Source organism: Typopeltis vanoorti, chromosome 1 (genome assembly GCF_054136105.1).
Source record: "Typopeltis vanoorti isolate ZY-2024b chromosome 1, IOZ_Tvanoo_1.0, whole genome shotgun sequence".
NCBI classification, from domain to species: domain Eukaryota; kingdom Metazoa; phylum Arthropoda; class Arachnida; order Uropygi; family Thelyphonidae; genus Typopeltis; species Typopeltis vanoorti.
In genome coordinates, this window is record NC_143549.1 from 27,758,963 (window position 1) to 27,786,125 (window position 27,163).

General features: G+C 36.6%; 1 protein-coding gene across 7 annotated transcripts in view; it reads left to right on the forward strand.

Moving 5' to 3' along the window:
- Positions 1 to 27,163, forward strand: part of LOC150109855 (histone deacetylase 4-like) — a 579,471-nt gene that overhangs the window by 253,170 nt on the left and 299,138 nt on the right. For all 7 annotated transcript variants that reach the window (XM_090397008.1, XM_090397036.1, XM_090397014.1 and 4 more), the window contains 2 exons: positions 3,901 to 4,024; positions 10,139 to 10,310. In XM_090397008.1, the coding sequence (XP_090253134.1) occupies positions 3,901 to 4,024; positions 10,139 to 10,310 (296 nt within the window). The remainder of the gene's footprint in view (positions 1 to 3,900; positions 4,025 to 10,138; positions 10,311 to 27,163) is intronic.

Genomic DNA, 27,163 nt, shown 5'->3' on the forward strand with positions numbered 1-27,163 from the left:
CACCATAAAATAACTAGAATCTTGATGCATAAAAAATGAACTGAAAAATCAATTTAATTTATAAATAATAATAAACTTGAAAATCAAATGCTCTGTTTATGTGATATAGAAACTGCTCTTATCCATCATGTTGGAGGCTTAATGGATTTTTTACAACACTCACAAAGAATTAAAATAGAATTTAATACTTCCTATATATCATCCTAGTCACTAGGATATCTACGGGGATTACAAAAACAATTAATGTAACATATACGCAAATAACAAACAATACTAAGCCCAACCACGTGGGTGACACTAAAGTCCTATCTAGGTAGAGCGCCCTCTAAGAGCAGTAGTAGGTGGCCTGGAATGTAAGGTGGGAACTCTGGTGATGAGTGTTTCCCAAATCTTCGGAAGCTTAATACAACCGTATTTATTGAGATTTGGTTGGTTTTTGAGAGCTGCTGCTTCTAATAAAAGTCTCTCTTTCTTGAATTTGCTGTGGTGGAGCATGGTGGTTTTCTTCCATGATACCCTGTGGGTGGTGTCCAAAACATGGTCAGCCAAGCCTGAATGGCCATAGTTGTGTTTGAAGATGTAAGACTTGTGTTCCTCTAGACGGATGGATGCTGATCTGCCTGTCTGTCCAAAGTACACCAGCTTACAGGAACAGGGTACTTTGTAAACTCCAGGCAGAGAGAGAGGAGGGAGCTGATCTTTCGTAGAACGGATAAGGGTAGCAAGTTTGCGGTGGGGCTTATATGCTGTGTGTAGGTTGTACTGTTTTAGTATCTTGGCTATTTTTTCAGATGTGCCACGGATGTAGGGTATGGTGATGGCATTTTTAAAATCTTGTTGACGAGAAGGACGGGGAATGGGGGAGGAGTTGATTATTTTTTTGATACTATGATCGCTGTAGCCATTGGAGAGGAAAGTGCTGTGTATGTGGTTAAGCTCAGTAGTGAGGGCGGTTCCACTGGAACAAAGATTGTGGGCTCTCTTGGTAAGAGTTTTAATAATGCCATATTGTTGAGAGGGGTGGTGGTGGGAGAGTTTGTGAATGTATCTGCCTGTGTGTGTGGGTTTTCTGTATACGGTGAAGATAAGTGTATCATTAGGCAGGCGTGTGACTAAGGTGTCTAGGAAGGGTAAACAATTGTTCTTTTCCTTTTCCATAGTGAACTGGATTCTTGGATGTAGACTATTGAGATGACTGAGGAAGGAGTCTAACGTGTCTGGGACATGAGGCCAAATAGAGAACACATCATCTACATATCTTAGCCAGATAGAAGGTTTGAGTGGGGCTGAGTCTATGGTCCGGGCTTGTGTGGAACTCAAACACATAAACTGTGACCAGTTTATGTGTTTGAGTTCGGTTGAAAGGGCAGTTTCACTGGAACAAAGATTGTGGGCTCTATTGGCAAGAGTTTTAATAATGCCATATTGCTGAGAGGGGTGGTGGTGGGAGAGTTTGTGTAAGTATCTGTCTGTATGAGTAGGTTTTCTATATACAGAGACAGAAAGGTTACCATTAGAAAGGCGTATTACTAAGGTATCTAGGAAGGGTAAACTATTGTTGTTTTCCTTTTCCATCGTAAACCGGATTTTTGGATGTAGATTATTGAGGTGACTGAGGAAGGAATCTAATGTATCTATGCCATGAGGCCAAATAGAGAACACATCATCAACATATCTTAGCCAGATAGAAGGTTTTAGAGGGGAAGAGTCTATGGCTCGTTTTTCAAAATTTTCCACGTAAAAATTGGCAAGAGGGAGAAACCCATGGCAGTTCCCTCTGTTTGTAGATTTTTTCTTCCAAGAAAAATAACCATAGTTGGTGGCAAAGGAAAAGAACTCTAAGATATCAGAAGGAAAAACGTTTTTAAGAGTGTTATGGTGTCAATTAGGGGAATATTGGTAAACAATGAGATGATATCAAAGCTGACCAATATGCCTGTATTATTTAAAGTAAGATTTTTAATTAAGTTTTTAAAGTGGGTAGAGCTTTTTACATGAGATGTGGTAAGACCAGTAAGGGGGATCAAAGAGTTAGCTAGCTGCTTCGACAATTTGTAGCAAGGTGCATTGGTGGCATCTACTATAGGTCTTGGGGGAGAATTAGGTTTGTGGATTTTAGAGAAACCGTATATATGGGGGGAGGGGGGGGACCAGAACCGAATGGTTTGAGTTTTTTTTTTGTAATGTCAGGAGGACACTTTTTTAAGTAGGCTTTTTTAATTTTTTAACTTGAGTTTTTGTGGGATCATGTTTAAGTGGTATGTAAGTAGCACGATCACTGAGAATAATATCCATTTTCTGATTATATTCTGAGTCGTTAAGAACAACTGTGACATTACCCTTATCAGCTCTGGTGATGACAATACTGAACCCTGAAAAATCCTGAAAATCTCCACATTCCTTTAAATGCTATGTGGAGGTCCCCTCTCAGTTATAGAGCTTTGATTCCCTTAATCATTCCCTTAAGCAACCCTTAATGGAATGATTAAGGGTTTCTTTTTGCCCATCATTGAGGCAAAAGATATGAACATCATATAAATGCTATGAATTTTTCTCTGACTGTTTATAACATCAGATATATTTGTCTGTAATTTGTTACTCACAAACGGTTGATACTGAAGTACATTTAGCACAATGGAAGGACTAAGAATTTTTGAAATTTTTCAAGATATTCTGAAGTCTTCATAACATTTACTTTATCTACCTTTTTAAAGGTTTCTTATTCCTTTTGATATGCATGTGACCAAATCTGTACACAATAGTCTAGTTGTGGTTTGAGTAGTGCTATCCATTAAAATCACCTCATCCTTATCTTTTTCTTTATCACAATTGTGGCAATGCACTGAGCCTTCATCACCTTTTGCACCATGCCACCTGAACTTTAACAATTTCTTACAACGGACATCTCACCAAACTTTCCTTTCTCCCTTCTGCAGTATTAGCAACCAGTACTGACTTGAATACAGAGATCTTCATTTCTGAATCAAAAGTTTAAAACTTTATTCTTAAAATGATGTTAAACTAGCATCTCCATATTTTTCTACTTTTATCTATTGAAGAGCCAGTGTATCAGCATGGTACCTAATGCAAAGCTAGAAGCATTATTATCTACAAGCAGCTGATATACTAATAAATATAAAGTGGCAAAAAATATCTTGCAACACAAAACTAGATTGAGCTAAAGACTTGATTTGAATCAGCCACAGAACTGACAAATATACCTTACCTGAACGAATCTAATCCAATTTGGGTTAAATGATTTGAGCCTTCCCATCTGATTTCTAATTTGTTAACCTTTCTGTGATTAATGATAAGAAATCTATAGAAGATGACCAATAATGACACTAATTTTGCCCTTCTCAGTACTTAAACTGTATACCAATATGTGGTGCATTGTTTTATCATTAGATGTAATTAAACATTTAATGATAAAACAATTTAATTATCATATTAATTAGATGTAATTAAATTATTTAATATATAATTAGATAATTTAATTATATCTAATTATATTAGATGTAATTAAACATAATTTATCATTATATAAATCAAGTGGATATTAAATCCAGAATTATTTCAAAGCTGAATATAGAAACTATGAAAATTTTGTACAAAATTTGACCAGAGAGCTTATGGGAATATGCTCGCCGGCAATTATGAGTTTCCCTAGAATGGCTCTCTGGTCAAATGGAAAATTTAGTATGAAATTTTCATAATTTCTACATTTGGCCTTTGAAATAATGCTGGATAAAATATCGACTTGATTTATATAATTTTGCATTACTGAAATGAAGTCGTTTGGCTCCTTATTTTAGTAAATAATATAATTTATCATAATCCTAAGTATTGTCTTTCATTAAATCAACATGAACTGTAAATTTTCTGTACATTTTCTTATAGGATGGAAAAGGATTAAATGTAGTTACTGAAGCACAGGTGCGTGCTATAGCTGCTGCTCGTCTAGGTATGCCTTTGACCTCTCAGATGCTACATTCATCCATGCCATTTTATCCAGCATTGCCAGGTAGTATAGTGACATAATTTAAATCTTATCGAATTTTTTTTTTTTCTTTCTTGTATTGTATTTTATATTTTAAGTATACCATTTAAAGCAGAAAAATGCAGTAAGAATGGTCTTGTAGTTTTACAATGATACCCTTTCATTAGCAGTCACTCTATCATAATAATAAGGTTTTATATAGAATCAAGTTCACATGACTGAACAAAGGCTTTGCTCAGCCACATGAACAAGCAGGTTTTTGCTGAAACCACTTACGAAAGTAAGTGGTTTCAGTGCCATAGATCACATACAAGTACTATCAGAATTAGAGGTTTGATTGAATAGATTCCCACTATGTTTCATTCCTTGACTATGAGAAAGCATTTGATTCCATAAGAACATTGGCAGTCTCCCTGAAGGGACTTGTTCCATAGATGACAACTACATTAGAATTATTGCCAATATCTATGCAAATGCAACAGACTTTTTGACGACACAAAGCTGTCAAAATTTGGGAAATAGTATGCTAAGGCAATACTCTATCACCAAAGCCCTTTAACGCAACACTACAGTGTTTTTCCAGCAATGAATTCAGAAGGAAAAGAATCAAAATTAATGGAGACCATCTTAACCATTTTGCTGTAGGAACTAGCCTGCAAAAGTAAAATGGGATTGAATATGAACTTGAAGAATAATTTACAACAAGTTCACAGATAAATCTGATATGTTGAGGATGTAATGCTGGAAAATGTGAATAACTATCTACTTGGGTCAAAAGGCTACAAATAATGGCAATGCAGATGTATGAAACTGGCATGGAATGCATTTCGTAAAAGCCATATGTTTAAGAGCATCCTACCCTTATGTCTAAAGAGAAATGTGTTTAACCAGTGCATCCTCTCAATTCTTACCTATGTATCAGACTCTCTTACCCACAGAGACATCCAAAGCCTGGAGATCACTCAGAAGCATGAAGAGAGGCATGATGGATAAGAGGATTGACAAGAGTGGAAGACATCTGTCAAAAACCCTAAAATGGAAATGGGCAGGGCTGCACTGCTATATCTGATAGATGGACTACAGAAATAATAAACTGGATCCCCAGAGACTAAAAACCTCTAAGTATTTTGACCTAGAGAACAACCATTTAGTTGATAGCGGGATGAAATTAGGAAACATGTTGGAGTAGCATGACAACAAGCAGCCCAGGACAAGGCCAAGTGGAGAAATCTTGGAAAGTCCTTCATCTAGCAGTGGATTTAGAATGGTTGATATAAAGTCAAGTTACTTGAGCATGATAGGCTTCACATAGATTCTCTTAAACTATTTCCATCTATGGAAATAGTTGAAGAGAATCTATAATAACGGTAGATCCCCCCCTCTATTAAACTTCTGGTGGGCCCACTTCAGTTTATGGACATGCCATGTTGTAGGATTTTGTGCTATTTACATCTTTGAAAGCATAAGGTATGTCATATTTCATTTTATGATTTACAGTTATAAAGTTTGTTGTATTCATCCACCCACAGTAATTGAGTCACTGTTATAATGGAAAAGTTTTTTTTTTTTTAATATTAATATTGCTGAACATTACAGCATTATGCTCTGTATGTCATATGTGATATTTCATGAAAGTTCTCAGTTGAGTGAAAAACAGAGTAGAATTATCTTAATTATAAACGATTGTGTAAATTAAGTGAATATTAAATCCAACATAATTTCAGAGCCAAATACAGAAACTTTGAAAGTTTACCAGAGAGCTTGCAGGAATACATTCGGCATCATATTACGAGTTGCCCTAGCAGAACCTAATAGCAAGCACGCATGCTGAAGCAGCCATATATTCACATGCTATTGGTCCATTTTGATAAGGTTTCACTGGTCTGACAGCTGTTTCAAGCTCATTGGTTTTCGTCAGAGACAGAAACCTAAGAGAGCAAAAACTCTCATTACTAATTAACCAGAAGTATCGGAGAAGTGTATTTTCCATAAGCGAACTCTCGCTCGGTGAGTAAAGTATTTACTCACCGACCTACGATCTACTAAAAATAAAGAGCCAAAAGACTTTAATTCAGCAATGCAAAATTATATAAATTAAGTGGATATTAAATCCAACATAATTTCAGAGCTGAATACAGAAACTATAAAAGTTTAGTATTGAAACTACAATAGTTTCGTATTTGAAAGTTGACCAGAGAGTTTGCGGGAATACGTTTGCCACCATACTAATTTTTAATAAATGATTGTTATTCGTTCAATGTATTTCTTTCCCTTACAAATTAATTCCCATTTTCAGTATTTTTGATTGCTGGAAATGTCCTCTATTGGTAATCTTTCTTTCTTTGAGATTGTTGTATTCAGTATCATTGTTGATTCAATATAGATTTTTTGAAACATATTCAGATCTCCATTCTTCGAGTTGTAGTTGAATATTAAGTATTATTACATCACACCTACAAGGAGTTCAAAGACTCATCGAAAGAGGGCATCCACTCGATATTTCTCCATGTCCACCATTCAATCCACCAACTACAGCAATCTGCAACTACCATCATCATCTACACCAATGACATCTACTGCCCACCACCACCACTAGTATTTTCAGACAATTGCAAACATCCATGCCCATGGTGGGATTGGAACCCACAGCCCTTTTGGCTGGAGAGTGGATACGCTAACTACTCGGCCAACCAGGCCAGCATTAGGGGGGGGGTAAAAGTCACAGGGAAGTCCGTAGAGCATTATGGTGCAGCAAAGATGCTGTTCTTGGCCAAAACTGTTGCTCTGATAATGTCACTGGAGACACTGTTATGATGAAACCAGTTCCATATTGACCAATTTTTTTTGGTCATTGAGTGCATCTTGTATTCCTAAATAAAACTGTTGCCTTAAATACCTTAGTGTAATACTAGATTGAGAGCTTGGCTAACATGAACATATTCCCTGATTTACATCTTTCAACTTCTTAGTTGAATGTTTGCTCTTTAACATAGGAAACAAGTAAAGTCTAATTTTCTGATCATTCCATTTCTCTAAATGCTGTCTTGTAACATTTCAGTGGTCTCTGAATGTTATGTCACTCTAAAGTAAATAAGATCACTAAACTTTTTTGTTGTTGCTAATGATTCTTTGAAGAGAATTAAGAAAAATAATTGATTCTCAGCACACTTATATGTGAAGTACCATCCTAAGTTCCTAACAGACTGCAAGGGGAGGATATAACAAAATTTCATATACACTGTTTCATATAATTTGTGGCATTTCTACAGAACTGACTATTGTCTCCTTCAGCAAGACATTGCACTGTCAAAAGGATGCTGCTGCTGTAACTGCATGGTTTGTGGACATGAACATCACCACACTTGACTGGCCTCCACAGAGCCTTGATCTCAACCTTAGTGAACATCTGTTTGATGAACCGGAACAATGAGTGAGGTCAAGGGATATCTGCCCCACAACAGTCCTCGACCTAATTACATGCCAACAGATGATGATCCGAAATTCTCATTGATCACTATCGTATGCTTATGGAAAGTATGCCCAGTTTGTGTGTCATCAGTAGTTAAGATCTTGGAGAAATTAGTTAGGGACCATATACAACATTGGGCAGATGAGAGTAATGTTATTTGTGGGAGTCAACATGGATTTTTGAGGCGGGTGCTCTTGTTTTAGTAATATGCTAGCCTTTTATAATAAAGTTATAAGAGCAGTAGATGAGGGAAAGGCATATAAATGCAATTTTCTTAGACTTAGCGAAGGCATGTGACAGGGTGCCACATGATAAGCTGATATTTAAGTTGCAGCACATGGGTTTGGATGTCGGGTTGGTCAACTGGATTTTGCTTCAGGATTGGCTGTCCGATTAGGTATCAGAGTTGTGTATGGTGGGGCAGTTTCAAGTAGGTAGAAGGTTACAAGTGGGGCCCCACAGGGGTCAGTACTGGGACCTATATTGTTTAACCTTTATATCAATGACATTGTCAATGGATTGCAGGGGAATATTCAATTGTTTTGGATGATGTGAAGCAGGGAACGGTTATTAGTAATAGTGCAGATGTAGTAGTCTTGCAAGAGGATTTGAATAAGCTTGACAGATGAGCAAATGAATGGGGGGGGGTTACAGTTTAATGCAGCAAAATGTAAGGTCTTTAGGTTTGGGACACATCAATGCGACGCTGCATACTCTGTTGGAGAAGCTATACTGGAGGAAGTAGGGGTGGGGAGACAAGAGATCTGGGGTTGATGATTGATAGAAACCTGAAATTCAAGGGACATATTGCAAAGGTGGTGAAGGTAACACAGAGGATTGCTACAATAATGAGAAGGATACTGAGAGGTGGGGAGTTCTTTCGCTTGATTGAACAGCAGGAAGGAGTGATAAGGGGCCATCCCTGGAAGTTACGAAAGGAAACTGTGAGCAAGAGGGTGAGGAGCGGTTTCTTTGTATGGAGAGTGGTTGAACCTTGGAATGCATTGCCTGATAGAGTGGTGAGAGCAAGAATGGTCAATGAGTTTATGGAATGGTATGGTAGACTTGTTTCCTAGGAAGGACCTTCTGCGATGAGTCTTTTGACTCCTTGGAGGCCTAAATAATAATAATAATAATATTGTATTCTGCAAGTGCCTGTATCCTTATGTGTTTTGATGCATTCCATTTCTTGTGACAGCTCCATTCCATCCTTAAATGTACTCCATGTATCTATACTCAGACCTCTCACTATGCATTCTTGCTATCATCTCATTCATTGTCACTGTGATTCTCCCTTCTGCATTATCATACTGAGCTAAAACACTCACTATCTTTCCTCTGACATCTCTGACATCAGCCATAAATCTCTTGTTATAAAATTCATGCTTTCTCTCTCTCTCCTTCTCTCTTGGCTCATTTGTGTAATCATTCAGTTGTCTCTTCCATATTTTAACCTTCATTTCTGTTGTCAAACTATTGTTTGACAACAGAAATGAAGTCAAGGACTCCTCCAGACAAGGACTTTACTCTACATGCTCATCTTACAGCATCATTCATTCATCTCTGACTGGCTTCCTTTATTCTTAGTGCTTCAACATGCACACACGTTGTTTTTTTCTTCCACTTTCACTCCTTTCTCTCATCTCTCTGTTCCTTGCTCATACACTTTCTCCAGTTTCCTCTTTCTGTTATCTTTTGGCTTCTCTTACACTACTCTCATTCTTCTCACAGTAGTTAATCTCCATTTTCTCTTCTCAAACTGTCTTCATACTTCCATTTGCTTTCTCAGCACTGTTTCTCTCTACACATCCTGCTTTCATCTAATATTCACTTGTGCACTCACAGCCATCTTTTCAAAACATCTCTTGCTGTCATGCTCTCCAGTGTCAGATCCATAGATAGCTCTTTCATGTTCTCATCGCTCTCTAATACACTGTTCGTATCTACAATTTGGCACTCGGACTAAAGCCTGAGACAGTAACAATTAAGTTCTCCATCCCTCACTGCCAAATGTGTTTGTGTTTATAATTTAATGCACACCATACACCTTTCCATTCCTCAACTTCCATGTTTTTAATTTATGGGATATGTACATGCCACATTCATTGTATGCTATGAAATCCTCCATATTGTTAGGAATAATGCAGCCTTTAAATCATGGTGGGCTGGACAACAATGTGTTAGCTTTGGGGGTTGCTGCGATGCATACAAGAACTGTTTGTACAAGACAGTACAGTCATACAAACAACCACACAATTCATACAAAAAAAGGGGGAAGGAAGTATTAAAGAGTAATCCTTCCATCTTATACATAAAAAGTAAAATTAACTTTTTTGCATTATGATGGTCAGAGGAATGTGTTCCTAATGTGGGTGATTAATGTAGTTGTGCATTTATCACTCAAGGTATGATGCACATTGCAGTCTGCAGGTAGTTTTGGTCCTTTCAAGCTTAGAAATAATACCAAAAATACTAATGGAGGTGCATATGTGACAGCGTAAGCTATGGAGTATATACTTTAAAATAAATTTCTCATGCACAACATAGAAAATATTAATTTTTTTAGTTTTGTGATAAAAATGAATTGTTATCCATTTAAAATTTTAGTTTGTTGAAAAAATCACTGTATATTATAAATTACACTTTACAATTTAAAAAATTATTCTTAGTTATTGATGGAGAATTTACCCCGCCAACAAGTCCTTGTTATATTCATCATCAAATGAAGATCTTAGAACAGGGTCCTGGCTCTGTTGTAGGAATAACTGGAATAATTCCTGCTATGTATCCACCTGGAGGTGTTATTACAGATGCCCAAGTTGCTCAGGCTCGATTACACAGGTGAGAATTTTTTTTTCTTCGTTGGCTGTTAAATAAACAGAACATCTCAAGTATTTTAACATATGTTGCAGGGAAAAAAATGTAATTGTTTTACAACTGCGCACTAGATTAGAAATTTTTACTGTTATTTTGTTCTATATTTAATATTACTGAAGTTATAAGAGATATGCACCTTGACAGTTATTTTATTTTAAATTTTATTCACAAAATAGATGACTACAGATAGATAAACACTATTGCTCTTTTTTTATTAATGGAATAAATGCCAAGTGTGCTTGCCTCCTTTAATGGAATAAATTAATTTAATAATTAAATAAATTATGAAATTTGTTATAAATTTGTATATTTATTAAATTAATCCATGAGTAAGTTAAATAATTTAATAAATGTTCAACTTATTTATAAATTCATGAAGGTGGGGGAAAGTTTTTTTTTTTTGAACTTTAAACCAAATAGAACAGTTGTAAATTTGGTCTTCTAATAGCTGAACACAAAGAATGCATTACTTGGTGTGGTGCACCAGTTGAAACAACCTTTCTGCCAAGTGAAATATTTGTAATAATAGACCAGTATTGATTAAATTGTTGAACCCTTATTCTGAAGTGATTGAATTTAAAAAAAAAAAAAAAGTTTTTTATTTTATTTTTTTGTCGCTGTGAAAATGGAGTATTTTATTTTTATAGGGGTCATTGGAGCCTTCTTCCCTCCACTGTCCTCCTCCAAATATAACAAATTATATCTTAAGTGTTTAAATAAATTCATTGGACAGATTTAAAGAGGATGATCTTAAGGGGGAATACTAATTATGGAAATATAGATTGGAAAGAAGCAACAGCATATTGAAGTAAAGAAGTTCTGTTTTGAACTTTATGTGAGAACTAATTGTTTATATTGTTTGGTGGTCGCTGTGATGTAATGTAATAATTTTTGTTGTTAAACCAGTCCTAGATTCAGAATTTCATAGTGATCCAACTCAGAGATCAAAAGATCTCTTGAGATCAACAGATTCTTTTATTCTCTGATGGTTCTTTTGACTCCATGGAACTCCATTGATTCTACCTTTTAGGCAGCATTGTGAGGGAAGTAGTGCAGGGTTTTATAGTATTAGTTGGGGGATAACCTCAATCAGTTGTTCAGATATTAACAGTTCCACCCATTTGGTGAGAGTGATCATGAGGTTCTCAAATGGCCAACAAGAGGAAGGTTTCAGTTAATAAGCAATGTTATTTGGAACACCTAAGGTGGGAGATTAGACACTGGTTTGGATGTAATGGCAGAGATCTCAGCTGAAGACATTGGCAATTTCTTTAGTCTGATAGTTCACTATTATGTGATTCTCATGTAGTTATTAACAGAAGAAAATAATAGAAAACGGGGCGGCTTGTGCATAGGCACTGCGGAACTGCAGCATCCCCAATTTTTCTCGATGTATAAATATATTTATTAATTTATTTATATTTGCTTGTAATATTTAATTTTATCATCAACAATACTATACAATTCTCTTATTTTGTATAAAAAAATAATAAAAATTCATCTTGTAGCACTTAGGAGGGTGAAGGACACTAGCAACACTGTGTTTACAGTGTCATATTGCTATGGTGCAAGCATATGCTCGTCATAGTGAGATCATAATCATGCTAATTTTCAATGTGGGATCTACTCTATTCATATAATTAACATTGTTCATTTAGATGATCTTATTATTCTTACCCAAACTCCTCATGTTAGTATCCCATTAAAATTTTTACCGTAATTTTGATATTTTATCTAACACGTATACACTGTACTTACGGTGTGGTATGTATATTTTGAAAGTTGCGGCACCCCTACGATTTCAAGCCACAAGCCACTACTGAATAGGAGTACCCTCACCTGAAATCATAAGTTTGCTTTCACAGCATTTCAGATTAAATTATAAATTATGCTAATTTTGAACATGGGATCTACTCTATTCCTATAGTTAACATTGATCATTTAGATGACCTTATTATTCTTACCCAAACTCCTCACGTTAGTATCCCATTAAAAAATAAAAATATATATATATTATATATTTTTATTATATTATATTATATGCACCTTTTCAAAGGTCTACTGCTCTCCATGATTACCCTCCCTCAAGTGGTATACAAGATTCTATGATAATACTTCATGATTATATTATTACTCAAGTCCTGTCAACAGTTTTCCTTAAGGATGAGTATTTGTCATTTCTTATTTCCTTGTGATTAGTCTGTCAGTGGACTCCAATATTGTCAGATGATATATTTGTCTTCTAGGATACTTCTAACTACATCAATCCATCAAAATCATGGTCTTTCTTGTCATTATGGTATCAAACACCTGCTTTGGTAACTTTTCCTCCATTCTGTTGAAGTGGCTATATCATCTTACATTAGTTCTGCTCTAATCACACATTCTCGAATGCTAACAATACCAAGCTCCTTCCTGATGTTTCATGATTCTACCATTTATTATACTATCTGTTCGCTAATTTTTCTCAGATGTTGGAAATTTTTGCCACCTGGTTAGACTGTAATAAATTTAGTTTAATCCTTGATCCAAGTGTAAGCAAACAAAGTTTGCACCTGAAGTATCTTCAGGACTGAGGCAACTCATGGTAAAGGTGGACCAAGCTCTCATCACTCCTTGTCTTGGTATATCCCATAATGCAAAGCACATCTCCTTGCAGACATGTATAATGCTATGCATTAAGGGAAAGGCCACTACCCAGACCAGTTTCGACCTTTATTGAGGTCTCGTAAGTGGGAGCCAGACCAAGAGGTGATGATATTAAGGCAGAAGTCCCTTAATGCATAGCATTATACATGTCTGCAAGGAGATGTGCTTTGCATTATGGGATATACTAAGACAAGGAGTGATGAGAGCTCGGTCCACCTTTACCATGAGTTGCCTCAGTCCTGAAGATACTTCAGGTGCAAACTTTGTTTGCTTACACTTGGATAAAGGATTCAACTAAATTTATTATAGTCTAACCAAGTGGAAAAAGCTTGCAACATCTTTCTCTAAATCCAAAGTAATTGAATAATAAGGTGAGGCACCTTTTGGCAACTCGTATAGGTAAATATGACTTCTCCATTGCCTCTACCTTAGTATCACCACCTCTGGGTCTGGCTCCTATTGACGAGACCTTAATAAAGGTTGAAACCGGTCCGGGTAGTGGCCCTTCCCTTCATGCATAGCATCATACATGTCCGCAAGGAGATGTGTTGTGCATTATGGGACATACTAAGACGAGGGGTAATGAGAGCTTGGTCCACCTTTACCATGAGTTGCCTCAGTCCTGAAGATACTTCACGCGCTAACTTTGTTTGCTTACACTTGGATGAAGGATTAAACTAAATTTATTATAATTTTTCTCAGAACTAGTCTGTCTCAAGTCTTATTATTTTTTATTTATTTATTTATTATTTTTTTTTTAAATAACTCAGTTCTCAGATCTATAAGTTTTTAAACACTATCTTGTATACTGCTTGTTTCAGTGTTTTGACTAATTTCTCTTATTTCATATAAATTTATTCAACTGGCTTTCATACCAGTTCTGCTTATTTTGTCTCTTTCCATATTTAATTTGCCATCTTCATTAAAATTTTACCTAAATTGCTGTTGCTTGTTCTGCAAGTTCTTAGCATGCACTCGATGTTTTTCATATTCATGTCTAATTTTACAGATTTTTCATGCCAAAATTGTTACAGTAGTTTTTCATTATCATCATCAACAACCATGGGTCCAATGCCCATAGGTGTCTGATGCCATCTTGATATGATTCTTCCATTGCATTCTATTTTGTGCAAGATGACTCAGTTTGTGTATAGAGTTTCCACACCATTTGACAATGTCATCTCCCCATTCTCTATTTGGTCTTCCTTTTTTGTTCTTTCCTTCAATCATCCCAAACAGCAGCATTTTTATTGTCTTCTCATCGTTCATTCTACATATATAGCCAAAGAGACATAGTTTCCTTTTGATTATTTTCTGGATCAGGTTTTCTTTTGGTTGTATTTGTCTGGAGATTTCCTCATTGTTCACTTTCTGGATCCAACTTATTCTCAAGATCTTTCTATAGCACTTCCTCTCAAATGCTAATATCCTCCTTATACCATAATCCTATCATCTGTCAGATTTGCATTTATTGATAACTCATAGTAACAGAATATAACATTTTCAACATACCCATACCTCTTCTCATATCTTGTTCAGTCCCTCCACATTTCACCACATACACATGCAATTACAAGAATGAAAAAAATTTTCACACTAACTGGTATCAAGTGCAAAGGCTGTAATATTTTTAGTAAGGAGGGGGGAGGAGTGTGCTGTTAATATCAGATTACATGAACCCAGTTGGAGTTTAGACCTATGACTGCAGGACTAGTAACAATTTTTCATGTGGCAGAAAGTTTCAAGCCATCTGATGTGATGTTGTCTAACAAGATCAAATACATAGTGTGGAGTGTTGTTACAGATCTGGTAGATTGGTTGCTAGTGATAAAGAAATGCATCACCAAATGGAGACAATATTTGAGAAAAGAGTAATCATAATGGGAGACTTTAATTATCCAATATTGATTGAGTAGTAGTACAATCTCATGAGAAGAATGAAACTGAATTTATTGAGCTCTTGCCAGACAACTTCCTCAAGCAACATGTGACTTCAGGAACTTGAGGTCAGACCGTTAGATTTGATTATAGTCTCACAGGGTGCTTCAGTTAAAGACCTAACTATTCTGCCTCCGGTTGGTGACCGTGATCATGCAGTACTCACTTCAAGTGAGTACTGCATGATCATGAAGTGAGTACTGCATGATCATTACTTAGTCACTTTGAAGTGACTAAGTAATGTTCCATTCAGAAAAGGTTACATGCTGAACTACAAAGCAGGAAATTATGACCAACTGAGAAGTATCCAGAGTTCGGCGGAATATTATTGGTTGCTTGATAGTCATACTCATTGTGGGAAATGCACACTATCGGTCACAAAGCTCATCTAACCATGCCTTAAACTGATTCAATGTGTTTATATTCAGAACACTCAGGCAATGCATTCCACTCACCATCTGCTCTCCATGCAAAGAACCTTCTCCTCACTCTTGTATATTTAATTTCTTTGGAACCAAACACTAAATTCCAGTCTAGCAAATCTAATTTAAATTTGATCCTTGAAACTTGTAAAACCTGGACACACTTTGAATCTCGCCTAACTGCATACCTATCCAAGTTTTTGAAGTAATCATTTTTTTTTTTTAATGGTAGATTTAACCCTGTACCTGAATTATGCAGTACTAATGTTTTGTTTCTTTGAACGCTGGTGTTCTCTGTACTCAGCCATCTTTTCTTCTCTCCATGATGAATGATGATACCTTTATAATAAGAATGAATTCAGGAGTTAATAAATTCTATAATTTTTTACACATGCTAACCATTATTTTTATTTTTTTATTTTTTTTTCATTTCATTTTGACTTCAACCCATGGAAGATTATAAACCTATTGTATATTAGTGCTGTCTGTGGGTAAAGGATTTTGTATTTTTATTAATTTTATACATTTTTTTTTTTTCATCTGGAAAAGTCTGTTCTCAAGACTAAGCTTAGAACCTTTTAAGCCATTTCAGAACTCCAGTAAAGACACTAGGTTTTGCACACTAGGTGATGAAAATATAAAGACAATTGCACCATCCATGGCCCAGTGCAGGATTCAGTGATGTTGGTTTGAGAATGGATATGTTAACCACTTCACCAACTTATCTGACAATTTTAACTCGTAATGCAATTATCAAATTATTGCTGTATGAAAATGAGTTATTGAAATTTGCTGCCAGTTACAAAGATCTTTATGGTCATTAGACATGACTCACTGGCATAGTTTCGATTACAGATAACAAAGTGGGCGGCTAAAAACCTGAGCTGATGATTTCCATAAACAGAAAGATGAGCAGTTAATCATAGAAAATTGGTGAACGAGAGATCACTAACACTGAAACTGAATATTGGATTAGCAGAAGTTAGCTGAATTTTTACAGAATTCGGCTACAATAAAATGTTTGCATGTTGATGTATTTCTTTCAGCTGTAATGTTGATTACAACTTAAATACAGGCTAGGTATTGCTCTGTATAGTATAATGTTCCATTTATCCCATATAACTGTACCTAGTCTAGCCATAAATACTATTACAACTTGAACAGTGCATAAATCTTTAATCTATCAGTAAATCATTTACAACTATTAACACATACAAACTCCATTTATAATGTGCATATAGCAGCACTCAATGTTTGAAATGTTCCCTCTTTTGCCTTCACGCATGCCCAGTTTGAGGGCCACATGCCGATGGTACATGCATAACATCCAACAAAAATGCTGCCACTGCTTTCTTGCTCTGAATCGACCTTGAGGCTGGTGATTCTCGTAGACAAGCTTATACGTTGGTTATGCATTACTAAATCACTTAAGGAATTGATAACGTAGATAAGAATATAAATTAAATTACACTTTAATAAATATTTCCGATATTTCGGCAACATCACGTTGCCATCTTCAAAAGGAACTTACAAAAAAGGCACATGCACATAGGTACTACAACACAGTAACTGAGAATGAAGTGATGAAGCTATTGTTCTCCTAAAAGTCCTGATGGTGCCCCTAGTGGGCTAAGTAGGTGTTCTTGGCCACTGGGCTGAAGGTCTGCTGATGTAAGTCTCCCAAATTTGGGGCAGTCTCATACAACCAAATTTGTTCAGGTTTGGAGAGTTTCTTAGGGCTGAGGCTGATTCCAAGAATAGTCATTCTAATTTGTATTTGCTATGGTGTATTACTGTAGCTTTCTTTCACCGTATTCTGTGGCATGTATCCAGAGCATGGTTTGCAAGACCAGAGTGGCTGTACTTGTGAAACTGGATGTAATCCTTGTGTTCCGAAATTCTGATATTCGCTATCCTGCCTGTTTGGCCAAAGTAAGACAGTTTACAGCAGCAAGGGACCTGGTATACACCAGGTAGGTCTAGAGGAAGTGGTTGGTCTTTAGTGGAGCGGATAAAGTATGTCAAGTCATGTTTTTTTAAAATTTTGGTAATTTTTTTCCAAGGTGCCTCGGATGTAGGGAATGGTGATGGATTTAGAGTAATCCTTGTTGTGAATGGGGGGGAAGGGGGGGGGGTTGTTGGTTTCAATATTTTTTGGATTTTTTTTGGGGGGGGTAGCCATTGGCTGAGAAAGTGTTGAGGATGTCATTTAGTTCAGTGTTTAGGGTCTTGTCGTTAGAGCAGATTAGTTTAGCCCTGTTGTGTAGGGTTTTCACCACTCCATATTGTTGTGAGGGGGGGGGGGATTGTTGGTGAATGTACCTGCCTGTATGGGTGGGTTTTCTATAAACTGAGAAAACCAAGGTTCCATCAGGCTGGCAGGTGACTAGTGTGTCTAGGAAAGGGAGGCAGTTGTTTTCCTCTTTTTCCAGAGTGAACTTGATTCTGGGGGTGTTAAGTGTGTTAAGGAGAGGAGTGTATCAGAGCCATGTAGCCAAATAGTGAACACATCATCAACGTAGCAAAGCCATATGGTTGGTTTTTGTGGGGCAGAGGCTAAGGCTTTTTCTTCAAAGGTAGGTCTCTATAAAGAAATTGGCCAAGGGTGTGGAGAGTGGTGAACCCATGGCTGTCCCCTCTATTTATTTGTGGAATTTTCCCTACCAAATGAAATAGCCTGAGTTCATTGTGAACTGAAATAGGGCTGAGATATTGAGAGCTTGAGGCTGGTGATGCTGGGGTATCATTTCTTGCAGGCTGCTCTCTCAAGCTCTGACCATAATTTGAAGTCCAACAGATTCAAATTGGGACTACCAGAGCCAATCAGATGGTGTATGTGGTCAGGCACATTTGCTTCCAACAACTGTTGTGTAATCCTTGTCTTGTGTGCATGGGCTGAGTTCTGTTGGAAGGTCCCCTGCCTTCTGTGCTGTTCAGGGGGCCATACCATAGGTTTCAGCAGTGTCTTGATATCTTGATACACCCCCCCCTCCCGACCACCAAACTATCACTGATGTGGGATGATGACCTCTGAATTCTGGGTGCTATAGCAGGAGCTGGTGAACTTGCAGGTCATATATATACATAATCATTTTGGCAGTTAGATGGTGAAAACCAATGGTGAAAAATCTCATCTGTGAAGAGGATATCTGCCTGTTTATGCACTGCTGGAAAAGTGCCCTTTGATTTTATCACCTTCTGATGCATAAGTTGTGGTATTAGGAAGTGTTGAGCTGAACAATGATAGGCTCTCACCCTCATAAGTTAGTACATGTGACACTGTTCTCTGTGAAACATTCATCTCTTGTGACATCACTTTCTGCATTCTCACAGGATTATGGCAGAGGCATGCATGCTTTCAAAGCGCTCACAATCTGTTGCATCCTAACACAGCATGTTGCACACCTTTCTTTGGTGGCCAGATACATCTTCTTGATCATTATAGCGGTTAATAGTCTGATACACAAACATCCTGCTGATCTTGAGTGTTTTTAGCATGTTGAAAATAACAGGGGTAATAGCATTCAGCTGTAATAGCATTCTAACCTTGTGGAATGCTATTACAGCTACATGTGTCATAATATCCCTAATGCATGTTAACCCATACAGCTAGACCTCTCTCTCTCCTGATAGACATGCAAATGTTTGACTGCACACAGTGCCACTAAAAGAACCAGGCTTGTGCAATTCTGTGGGATGGGCCATGTGGAAGTTGTAACAGTATTAATGGCAAGACTGTGTACAGAATACTAAGTTTGAGTATGAAAAAAAAAATTGGCTGTACAGACTAAAGGCAGCCCAAAAGAATTTTATCATTATGCTGCAAGAAAGATTGAATGTAGAATAATAACTTTACTGAATGAAAATTGTACCCGTAGTATTGGACGCAGATGACGTTGCTCAAATAATGAGTGCTCCCTTCAGCAAGATTTATTGACCTGTACAGTGTTGATAAATCCAATGTAGTGACATAAGATGAAAAGATTAGAGGTGCATGAGAAGGGCTTGGAGCTGTTGCATAATCTGGAAAAAAATTCCACAATGGAGACAAATGGGACATTAGCATGTTTGCTAAGGGGATGTTTAGGCACTTGACATGTCCATATAATTTGATCCTTAGTTCAGGAATGGAAAGAATGTATAATAATCCTATTGCACAAGGATGGTGTAAAAACTGAGGTAACTTTGCACCAGTCTTATTTACACCAGTTACACTTTAATGTAACTGGTGTAAATATTTACCTTTTGAGTATTTCTGGAGTAATTCTAAAGATTTTAGAGAAGTTAAGTAAGAACTTGCATATAGAAATGGGTGGACAAACAAAATTTTTTTTGTAAGGAACAACATGAGTTTACTAAAGAGAAGTCGCATCTGAGCAGTTTACCCATATTTTGTTACAGCTGAGTTGGATAAAGGGAATAGATACACTGTGATACCATTTGAGTTTTGCTAAGGCATTTGATAGGATACCACATGAAAGGCTGTTGTATATTCTTAATATGGAATTGGAATATATAAACTATTGACTTGGTTAAGTAGATGACTGACACAGGTATAAAAGTTATGTGGAGGATGTGAATCTGGGAGAGCCTCCATGGCTCATTTGGTATAAACAAGTAGTCTAGTTGGAAAGACTGGAGTTCAAATACAGTCTACAATGTGAGAATCTTATCAGTTCTTTGCAATTAAATGATGAGTTAGCCATTTTCATACTGATGTAGAGAGTTTTTTCTACCAGAAACTGATTTTTCATCCTTCAAGACAGGCTGACTAGCTCCATTAGCACACAGTTCTATCGATATAAAATACTTACCTCTAAAGGGATACAGAAGAGGAATGATAAGCAGGCTTCATTAAATTGCCTAAGTCCCCTAATCAAGGACTCAACCCACTTTTGGATGGATTTATTTTGTATCCAAGACAAGTGGTACAGTAATAAGTGATAGAACATTATATACGACAAATTATATGAATTAGGAATACATTACAAATGAGAAACAGCTTAAATTTGGTAGGTGAATTACATAGGGACTAATAAGTAAAATATGAAGAAAAAAGAAACTGTACATGAGTTATATGCAGTAATGGTCAGATGTTCCTCCAGTATCTTGCACAATCAACTGCTCTTTCTGTGCAGGATATAAGGTCCTCTTTTGTGTAAGGGTGATTGAAGAAGGGGACAAGAAGGGTGTTCCATGGACTGGGTTGTCCCACACTCACAATCATATTTTCGATGGATGGATGAGTTGAATCCTTGAACCATTGTTATTTAATCTACACATTAATCATATATATTAATGCAATCACAGTAATGCTACTGATGTACAGCATTTACAAGGTGATTTGAATAGCCTGGAAGTATGGGTAAATGAGAATGGCTTTCAATTCAATGTTAGTAATGTTTGCAAGGGTAAACATATGCATATGTTTACCCTTGCAAACATCACTTATATATATTATATTCTTCTAAACTTTAATTTTTTTTGCCTCTCAAGGCTTGTGTAGTTCTTAATACAGTGGGTCTTAGTTATAAGTGAGTGTAAAGGGTCATGAAAAGACTGAGTTTATTATCACCCACCATGTGATAAGACATGATATATGGGTTCTTGATATGTAATACCTCTATTTACAATATAGTATCCCTTGATTAACATGATTAATAAATCCAGTGTTATCGCGTTAATCAAATATAATAATCAATGGTAAAAATTACAATTCGTCCATGATCGATTACTGTATTAATTCGTTTTATATGGTACTCTTTTAGGAAAGATAAACAATGAAAAAAAGTAAATGTTTAATAAATGTTTGTACCTACATTAGTTACTGTAATTTTTATCAATAAAAGTTATCAAGAGTCGTTTGAACAGTTTTAGTTTTTTCCTATCAGCATAAGTTCTACGATAATTGAGGAGTTAGTTGGAAAAGAGTTCAATACAGCTTGGGGGATTTTCAAAAACTATCTAATAGATGCATTATCTAAATGTATTTCAGGTGAGAAGGTTAAATAAGGTAGGTGTGAGATGGACGAATAAAGAGATTAAGCATGCGATACAGAGAAAAAGGCATTGTGGAGGCAGCATACGGGAAGTAGAAATAACCAATTTCATGAGGTCTACAAAGACCAGGCAAGGAGGGTGACTTGGTTCGTGAGAGTAGCTAAAGAGACCTATGAACAGCAGTTAGCTAATGAAGCGAAAAAGAATCCTAGGGAGTTCTTTTGATATGTAGCCAGCAAAAGAAAGAATGATTATGGAAGGATGACATTGATTGGAGAAAATGGTATAAAGACAGCTGTTGCAGAATGTGTGGTGGAGATACTTAATGAGCAATTCATAAAGGTCTTTCAATCTTGTGAATGTGACTTCATGGAGAGATTGAGAGCAGTTGATGATGGGGAGGAGAGACTGACTGTAAGTGAGCAAGAGGTGTTTGGGAGTTGAGTAAACTAGATGTAAATAAGGCTGTGGGACTTGATAATATATCACCACGTATTCTGAAGGAATGTGCCAGGGAGTTGACACCTGCGTTGACATATTTTTTTAATATGAGCCTTGCACTCAGTCAAGTCTCTAAGGAGTGGAAGGAGGGCAAGATTGTGCCACTTCATAAAGGAGGCGATCGAACTCAAGCATGAAACTATAGGCCTATCTGTGTGTCAGGTGTTGTGGTTAAGTTGTTGGAGAAGCTTGTGAGAACTAGGATCCAGAGTTGGATTGACAACAATGGTATCATCTTTGATGGACAGCCTGGATTTGCTAAAGGGAGGTCATGTTTTAGTAATCTACTTACTTATTACAATAAAGTGACTGCTTCCTTGGACAGAGGAAAAGGATACACAGTGATATACTTCGATTTCCCAAAAGCTTTTGATAGAGTACCTCATGATAAGTTGACAGTCAAACTATAGCAGATGGGGTTGGATATTAGATTATTGGATTGGAGACTGACTATCTGATAGGTATCAACAAGTTGTGTATGGGGGTGCGATATCCAGGAAAAGGAAAGTCACTAGTGGAGTGCCTCAGGGGTCTGTTTTAGGGCCATTACTATTTAACTTGTATATTAATGATATTGGCAAAGATTTGGATGGAGATATTCAGTTGTTTGCAGATGATGCAAAGTTGGGACGAACCATAAAGAGTAGTGAAGATTTTGTGGCCTTGCAAGAAGACTTGAATAAATTGAGTAATTGGGCAAGCAAATGGGGATGTGAGTTCAATGTTGCAAAATGTAAGGTTTTAAAATTTGGAAAACAAAGATGGGATGCAGAATTTATGCTTGGTGAGAATATATTGTTGGAGGTAAAGGAAATAAGAGATCTGGGGGTGATAGTGGATAAGGATCTAAAATTTAGGGGACACATAGCCAAAATTGTGAAGACAACACAAAGGCTTCTGGGAATGATGCGGAGGACACTGACGTGTAGAAGTAGGGAGATTCTTGTTCCATTGTATAAGGCTTTGATTAAGCCACACATGGACCATTGTGCCCAGATTTGGTCACGGGTTTTCAGAAGGATGAAGAGATGTTGGAAAGGGTCCAAAGGCGACTGACTAAGGTAGTTTCTGACCTCTGGAATGTCTAGTATGAGGAAAGATTGAGAAGATGTAATTTGCAGAGGCTGGTGGACAGGAGGAAGAGGGGAGATATGATAGAGACCTACAAGTTGGTAAGGGCTTGTTATAGGCTCAATGGTGGAGAAGTTCTACAGAGAAAAGTGGGAGATCAGGGGAGAACCAGAGGTCATCCCTGGAAACTGTATAAAGAAGGTGTGAGTAGGGGAGTGAGAGGCATGTTTTTTTCATGAAGAGTTGTAAATGATTGGAATGCCTTGCCTGAGAGTGTGGTGTCTGCAAGGAGTTTGAGTGTGTTTAAGACATGGTACGATGAGATGTGTGTGTGTGATAAAAGGACCTCCTAGATGAGTCTTTGACTCCATGAGGTCTTGGGATAATAATAATAAGCAAAATGACTCTCCAGACCTCGGCAAACAAGCATTCTTCGATTAATATCTGGATCCATATCCATTACTTCTGTTTAAGCGATTCTAAACTGAAATATTGCATTCAGTTTTTTAATTGTTATCTCCTTTGGAACCTCTTCATATTCCATTTGTTCATTTTCTTTATATGCGTGTTGTTCAATTTCAAGATGATCATTGTAACTGAAATCTTTTGAATTTGAATCCAATAATTATTTAGCATCTTCTGAATCAACACTATCAAAACCAATGTCTTTACCAATTGCAAATTTCTTCAACCATGTTGTTCACAGGATTTTGAAAACCATCTTAGTCATTAGCACATTCTGTAAAAAGTTTTCCAAATAACTCTCATACAGCTAGAAGACGCTTGCTCCCATGAGTCATGAATGTTTTCAACTGTGTGTTTAATGTTAAAAATTTTTCTAAAATTATTGGAGCCTAATTGCGTTTTCTCCTGTTGTTGTTTCTACTGCCTTTGAGAATGTCTTTTTAAGAAAATTAGGCTTTGAAAGTTGCAATGACGTCCATGTCCATGGGTTTTAGCAATGATGTCGTATTTGGTGGAATTTTAGTACATTTAAAGGTGCATTAGTTAAAATTCTTGCCCCATATATATAAAGGATTGTCGCAATTAATTTTGCTGCATTAATCAAATTCTGCATTAAGCAAGGGATACCTGTACTTAATTTGTTGTCTAGAGTATAATCTTGTGAATAACTGAAGAAATATTGTACTGACAAATACTTAGTGTATAATATCCAAAACTAACAAATTGTTACCTGATTTTTGTTTAGCACAATCCAGTCTTCATCAAGTTTTGTTGCTCTTCATTAAGTTATAAAACATTGATTTAGATACATGGATTACTACTACTTTCATTTCCAGAATGCCTATAAACAGATGGAGATAGTTTTTATTATTATTATGCGACACCTCCAGGGAGTCCAAATACTCATCGAGGGAGAGTGTGCCAACAGCATCGAACGATTGAGCTCCTTCCAACTACTAACCGCGCTCAAACTTGTTTAACTTTTTTGCGTGAGCCATTAGTAGCAGACGCTCTGCCAATCGACCAACCTTGCGTCCCATTCTGGCACATGTTGATTATTCTACTTATTTCTATCTGGCATTGATGCCTATAGAAAAACCTTGGTGTTGGTGGATATTGTTAACAGTGCTTCATAATATGAAGAAACAATTAATTTGCAAATGTAAGTTTCTGTGGTTTAGTAGTTCTGTGGCAAGTTTTTAGTATTGAGACTGCATTATGTAACTAAAGAACTTAATAAAAATAAGCAATTAAAATCCAAAACGTTTCCTAAGTCATAGGACTTACAACATCAGGGATACTGGTACCTAAAAGTTTTATGCAACAAAAGCCTGTTAACAATTAAACCTATCAGATGTTTTTGATAACTTCACAACTGTAACCTATAATTGATAAACTAGAATACAAATGGCAAATTCATTACTGTTTGCATGTTCGAACATTGCTAGTGTTACTATCATGTCCTGTTGTAGTATCACGCATGTTATATCCTAGGTCCATGGTAGTTAAATTTTTGATGCTTGATGTAAAATTAAGCCTCGAGTTTTATTGCATTGTGTAGGGATCCTAAGCATTTGTGAGGCTTCTTTAAATTTTCTTGTAAAAGAGTTATGATTAATATGACATTTTTGTTTGTTGCCAAAGTACTTGATGGCCAGTAGTGGTTGTGTGGAATGCCAGGTCTAATTTTGCATCCTTCTTTTTTCCAAATTATTTTAATTAATTTAATTTTCTAATATTTTGCTAGTTTTCTAACTGGTATCAACTGAAAAGCAACTAATGTCCTAACAAGGCACTCCTCTAGATAACAATATAATTCAGAAAAGTTTGTTCTAAATATGGTCTTAGAATGACTGTCTCCTGGATCTTTGGCAGATTAATACAGTTTAATAATAAAATTAGTTTAATCCTTTATCCAAGTGTGAGCAAACAAAGTTTGCGCCTGAAGTATCTTCAGGACTATGGTAAGGTGATACCACACCAGGGCAACTCGTTGCAAAGGTGGAGAAAGCTACCAACACTCCTATCTCAGTATCTCCTATAATGCAAAACACATCTCCTTGCGGGTATGTCTAATGTTATGCATTAAGGGAAGGGCCACTACCCAGACTAGTTTCGACCTTTATTGAGGTCTCTTCAGTGGGAGCCAGGCCCTAGTGGAAATACCAGGCAGAAGCATTCGCAGGTCATCTCCACCTGAGATACTGAGATAGGAGTGTTGGTATCTTTCTCCACCTTTGCAACGAGTTGCCCTGGTGTGGTATCACCTTACCATAGTCCTGAAGATACTTCAGGCGCAAACTTTGTTTGCTCACACTTGGATAAAGGATTAAACTAATTTTATTATACTCTAACCAAGTGAAAAATAAACTTTCATTAATACAGTTGTTTACTAAAGTATAGAGCCAAATTGCTTTGACTAATTCTTTTTAGTCAACGCAATTTATTACCTTAATTTGACTAAGGCAATTAAGGTAATAAAATGAAGGATATTATGGATCCATCCATATTTTATAGCCAAATATCAAACTTAAGTTTCAAAATATTTCAGATAGCTTATGAGAATGTAACTTTTGGCATCAGAGTTGCCTTGGTATGTACTTAAGACATGAACTTTGCCAAAGAAGCCATATGTTCACCTTTTATTGGTGCTGTTTCTTCCTGACAGCTGTTTTGAGTTGTTGGTTTTCATCAACGACCAGGCAGAAACCTAAAGAGTAAAAGTACCTTAGTTTAGTACCTTGAACATTACTGACAGGATGGGTGAAGCACTAGTGCTTTTCATATTCCCCTTTATCTGTTATGAGAGTTGTTTGGGAATGGGAGGTTTGTGAGCAGTTAAGCTTGCTCTCTGAGGGCAGATGTGTTAGCTATGATCAGTTGAGAGAAGAATAGCCTTCGGTCTTTTGTGTTTGTAGTAATCAGTCTCATTGTAATTGACAGCTTATACGATTAGTGGGTTTGAATGTGAACTTGACTTCACGAAGAATTTTTAGCACTATCTCAGAAACTTGTATTTATCATAAGTGAACTCTCAGCAGGTGCATAATTGATTTTCTAAAGTATAGAATCCAAAAACTTCAGTTTGGCATAATTAAGATATTAAAATGAAAGATGCTTATAACTAAATAGAAAGCTTAAAGGTAAGAGATTGAACAGTTTTTTTTGCTCTTTTGGTTTCTGATAAGAACCAACAGTTCAAAACAGCTTTCAGGCCAGTAAAACTTACTTCCTATATGTTCACTGGGCATCCATAGATGCCAATATAGTCACTCCGATGCTCGGTGATGTGTCCCACCAGGCCTTGTCATGTGGTCCCGTTGTTTGCTTTTCTGGAAGCCTCGATTCTCTGAAGATCAGTCACTCCACACATGCCAGCCATCATTCTCATTGATGGTCTACCCCTTCCTCTTTTTCCAGGAACTTTACCTTCTGTTACTGTTCTGAGAAGTCCCCCTTCCATCCTTTCAGTGTGTCCAAAATATTTTTACTTTCTTCTGTCAATATCCTTAAGGAGCTTTAAAGTTCTACTGATCTTTTCTAACACCCATTCATTTGTATGTCTTTCAGTATATGATATCCTCAACAGCCTTTGGTAGCACCATCTCAAAAGCAGGTATCCGTTTCTCATCCAACTTCTTTAGGTTCCAAGTCTCGCATCCATAAGTCGCTTTTGGAAAAACAACTCCATCCAAAATCCTCAACTTTGCTCCCATGGAGATAGATTCATCCTTCCAGATTTTAGAAAAGTCTGACTATTGGTTTAGCCAT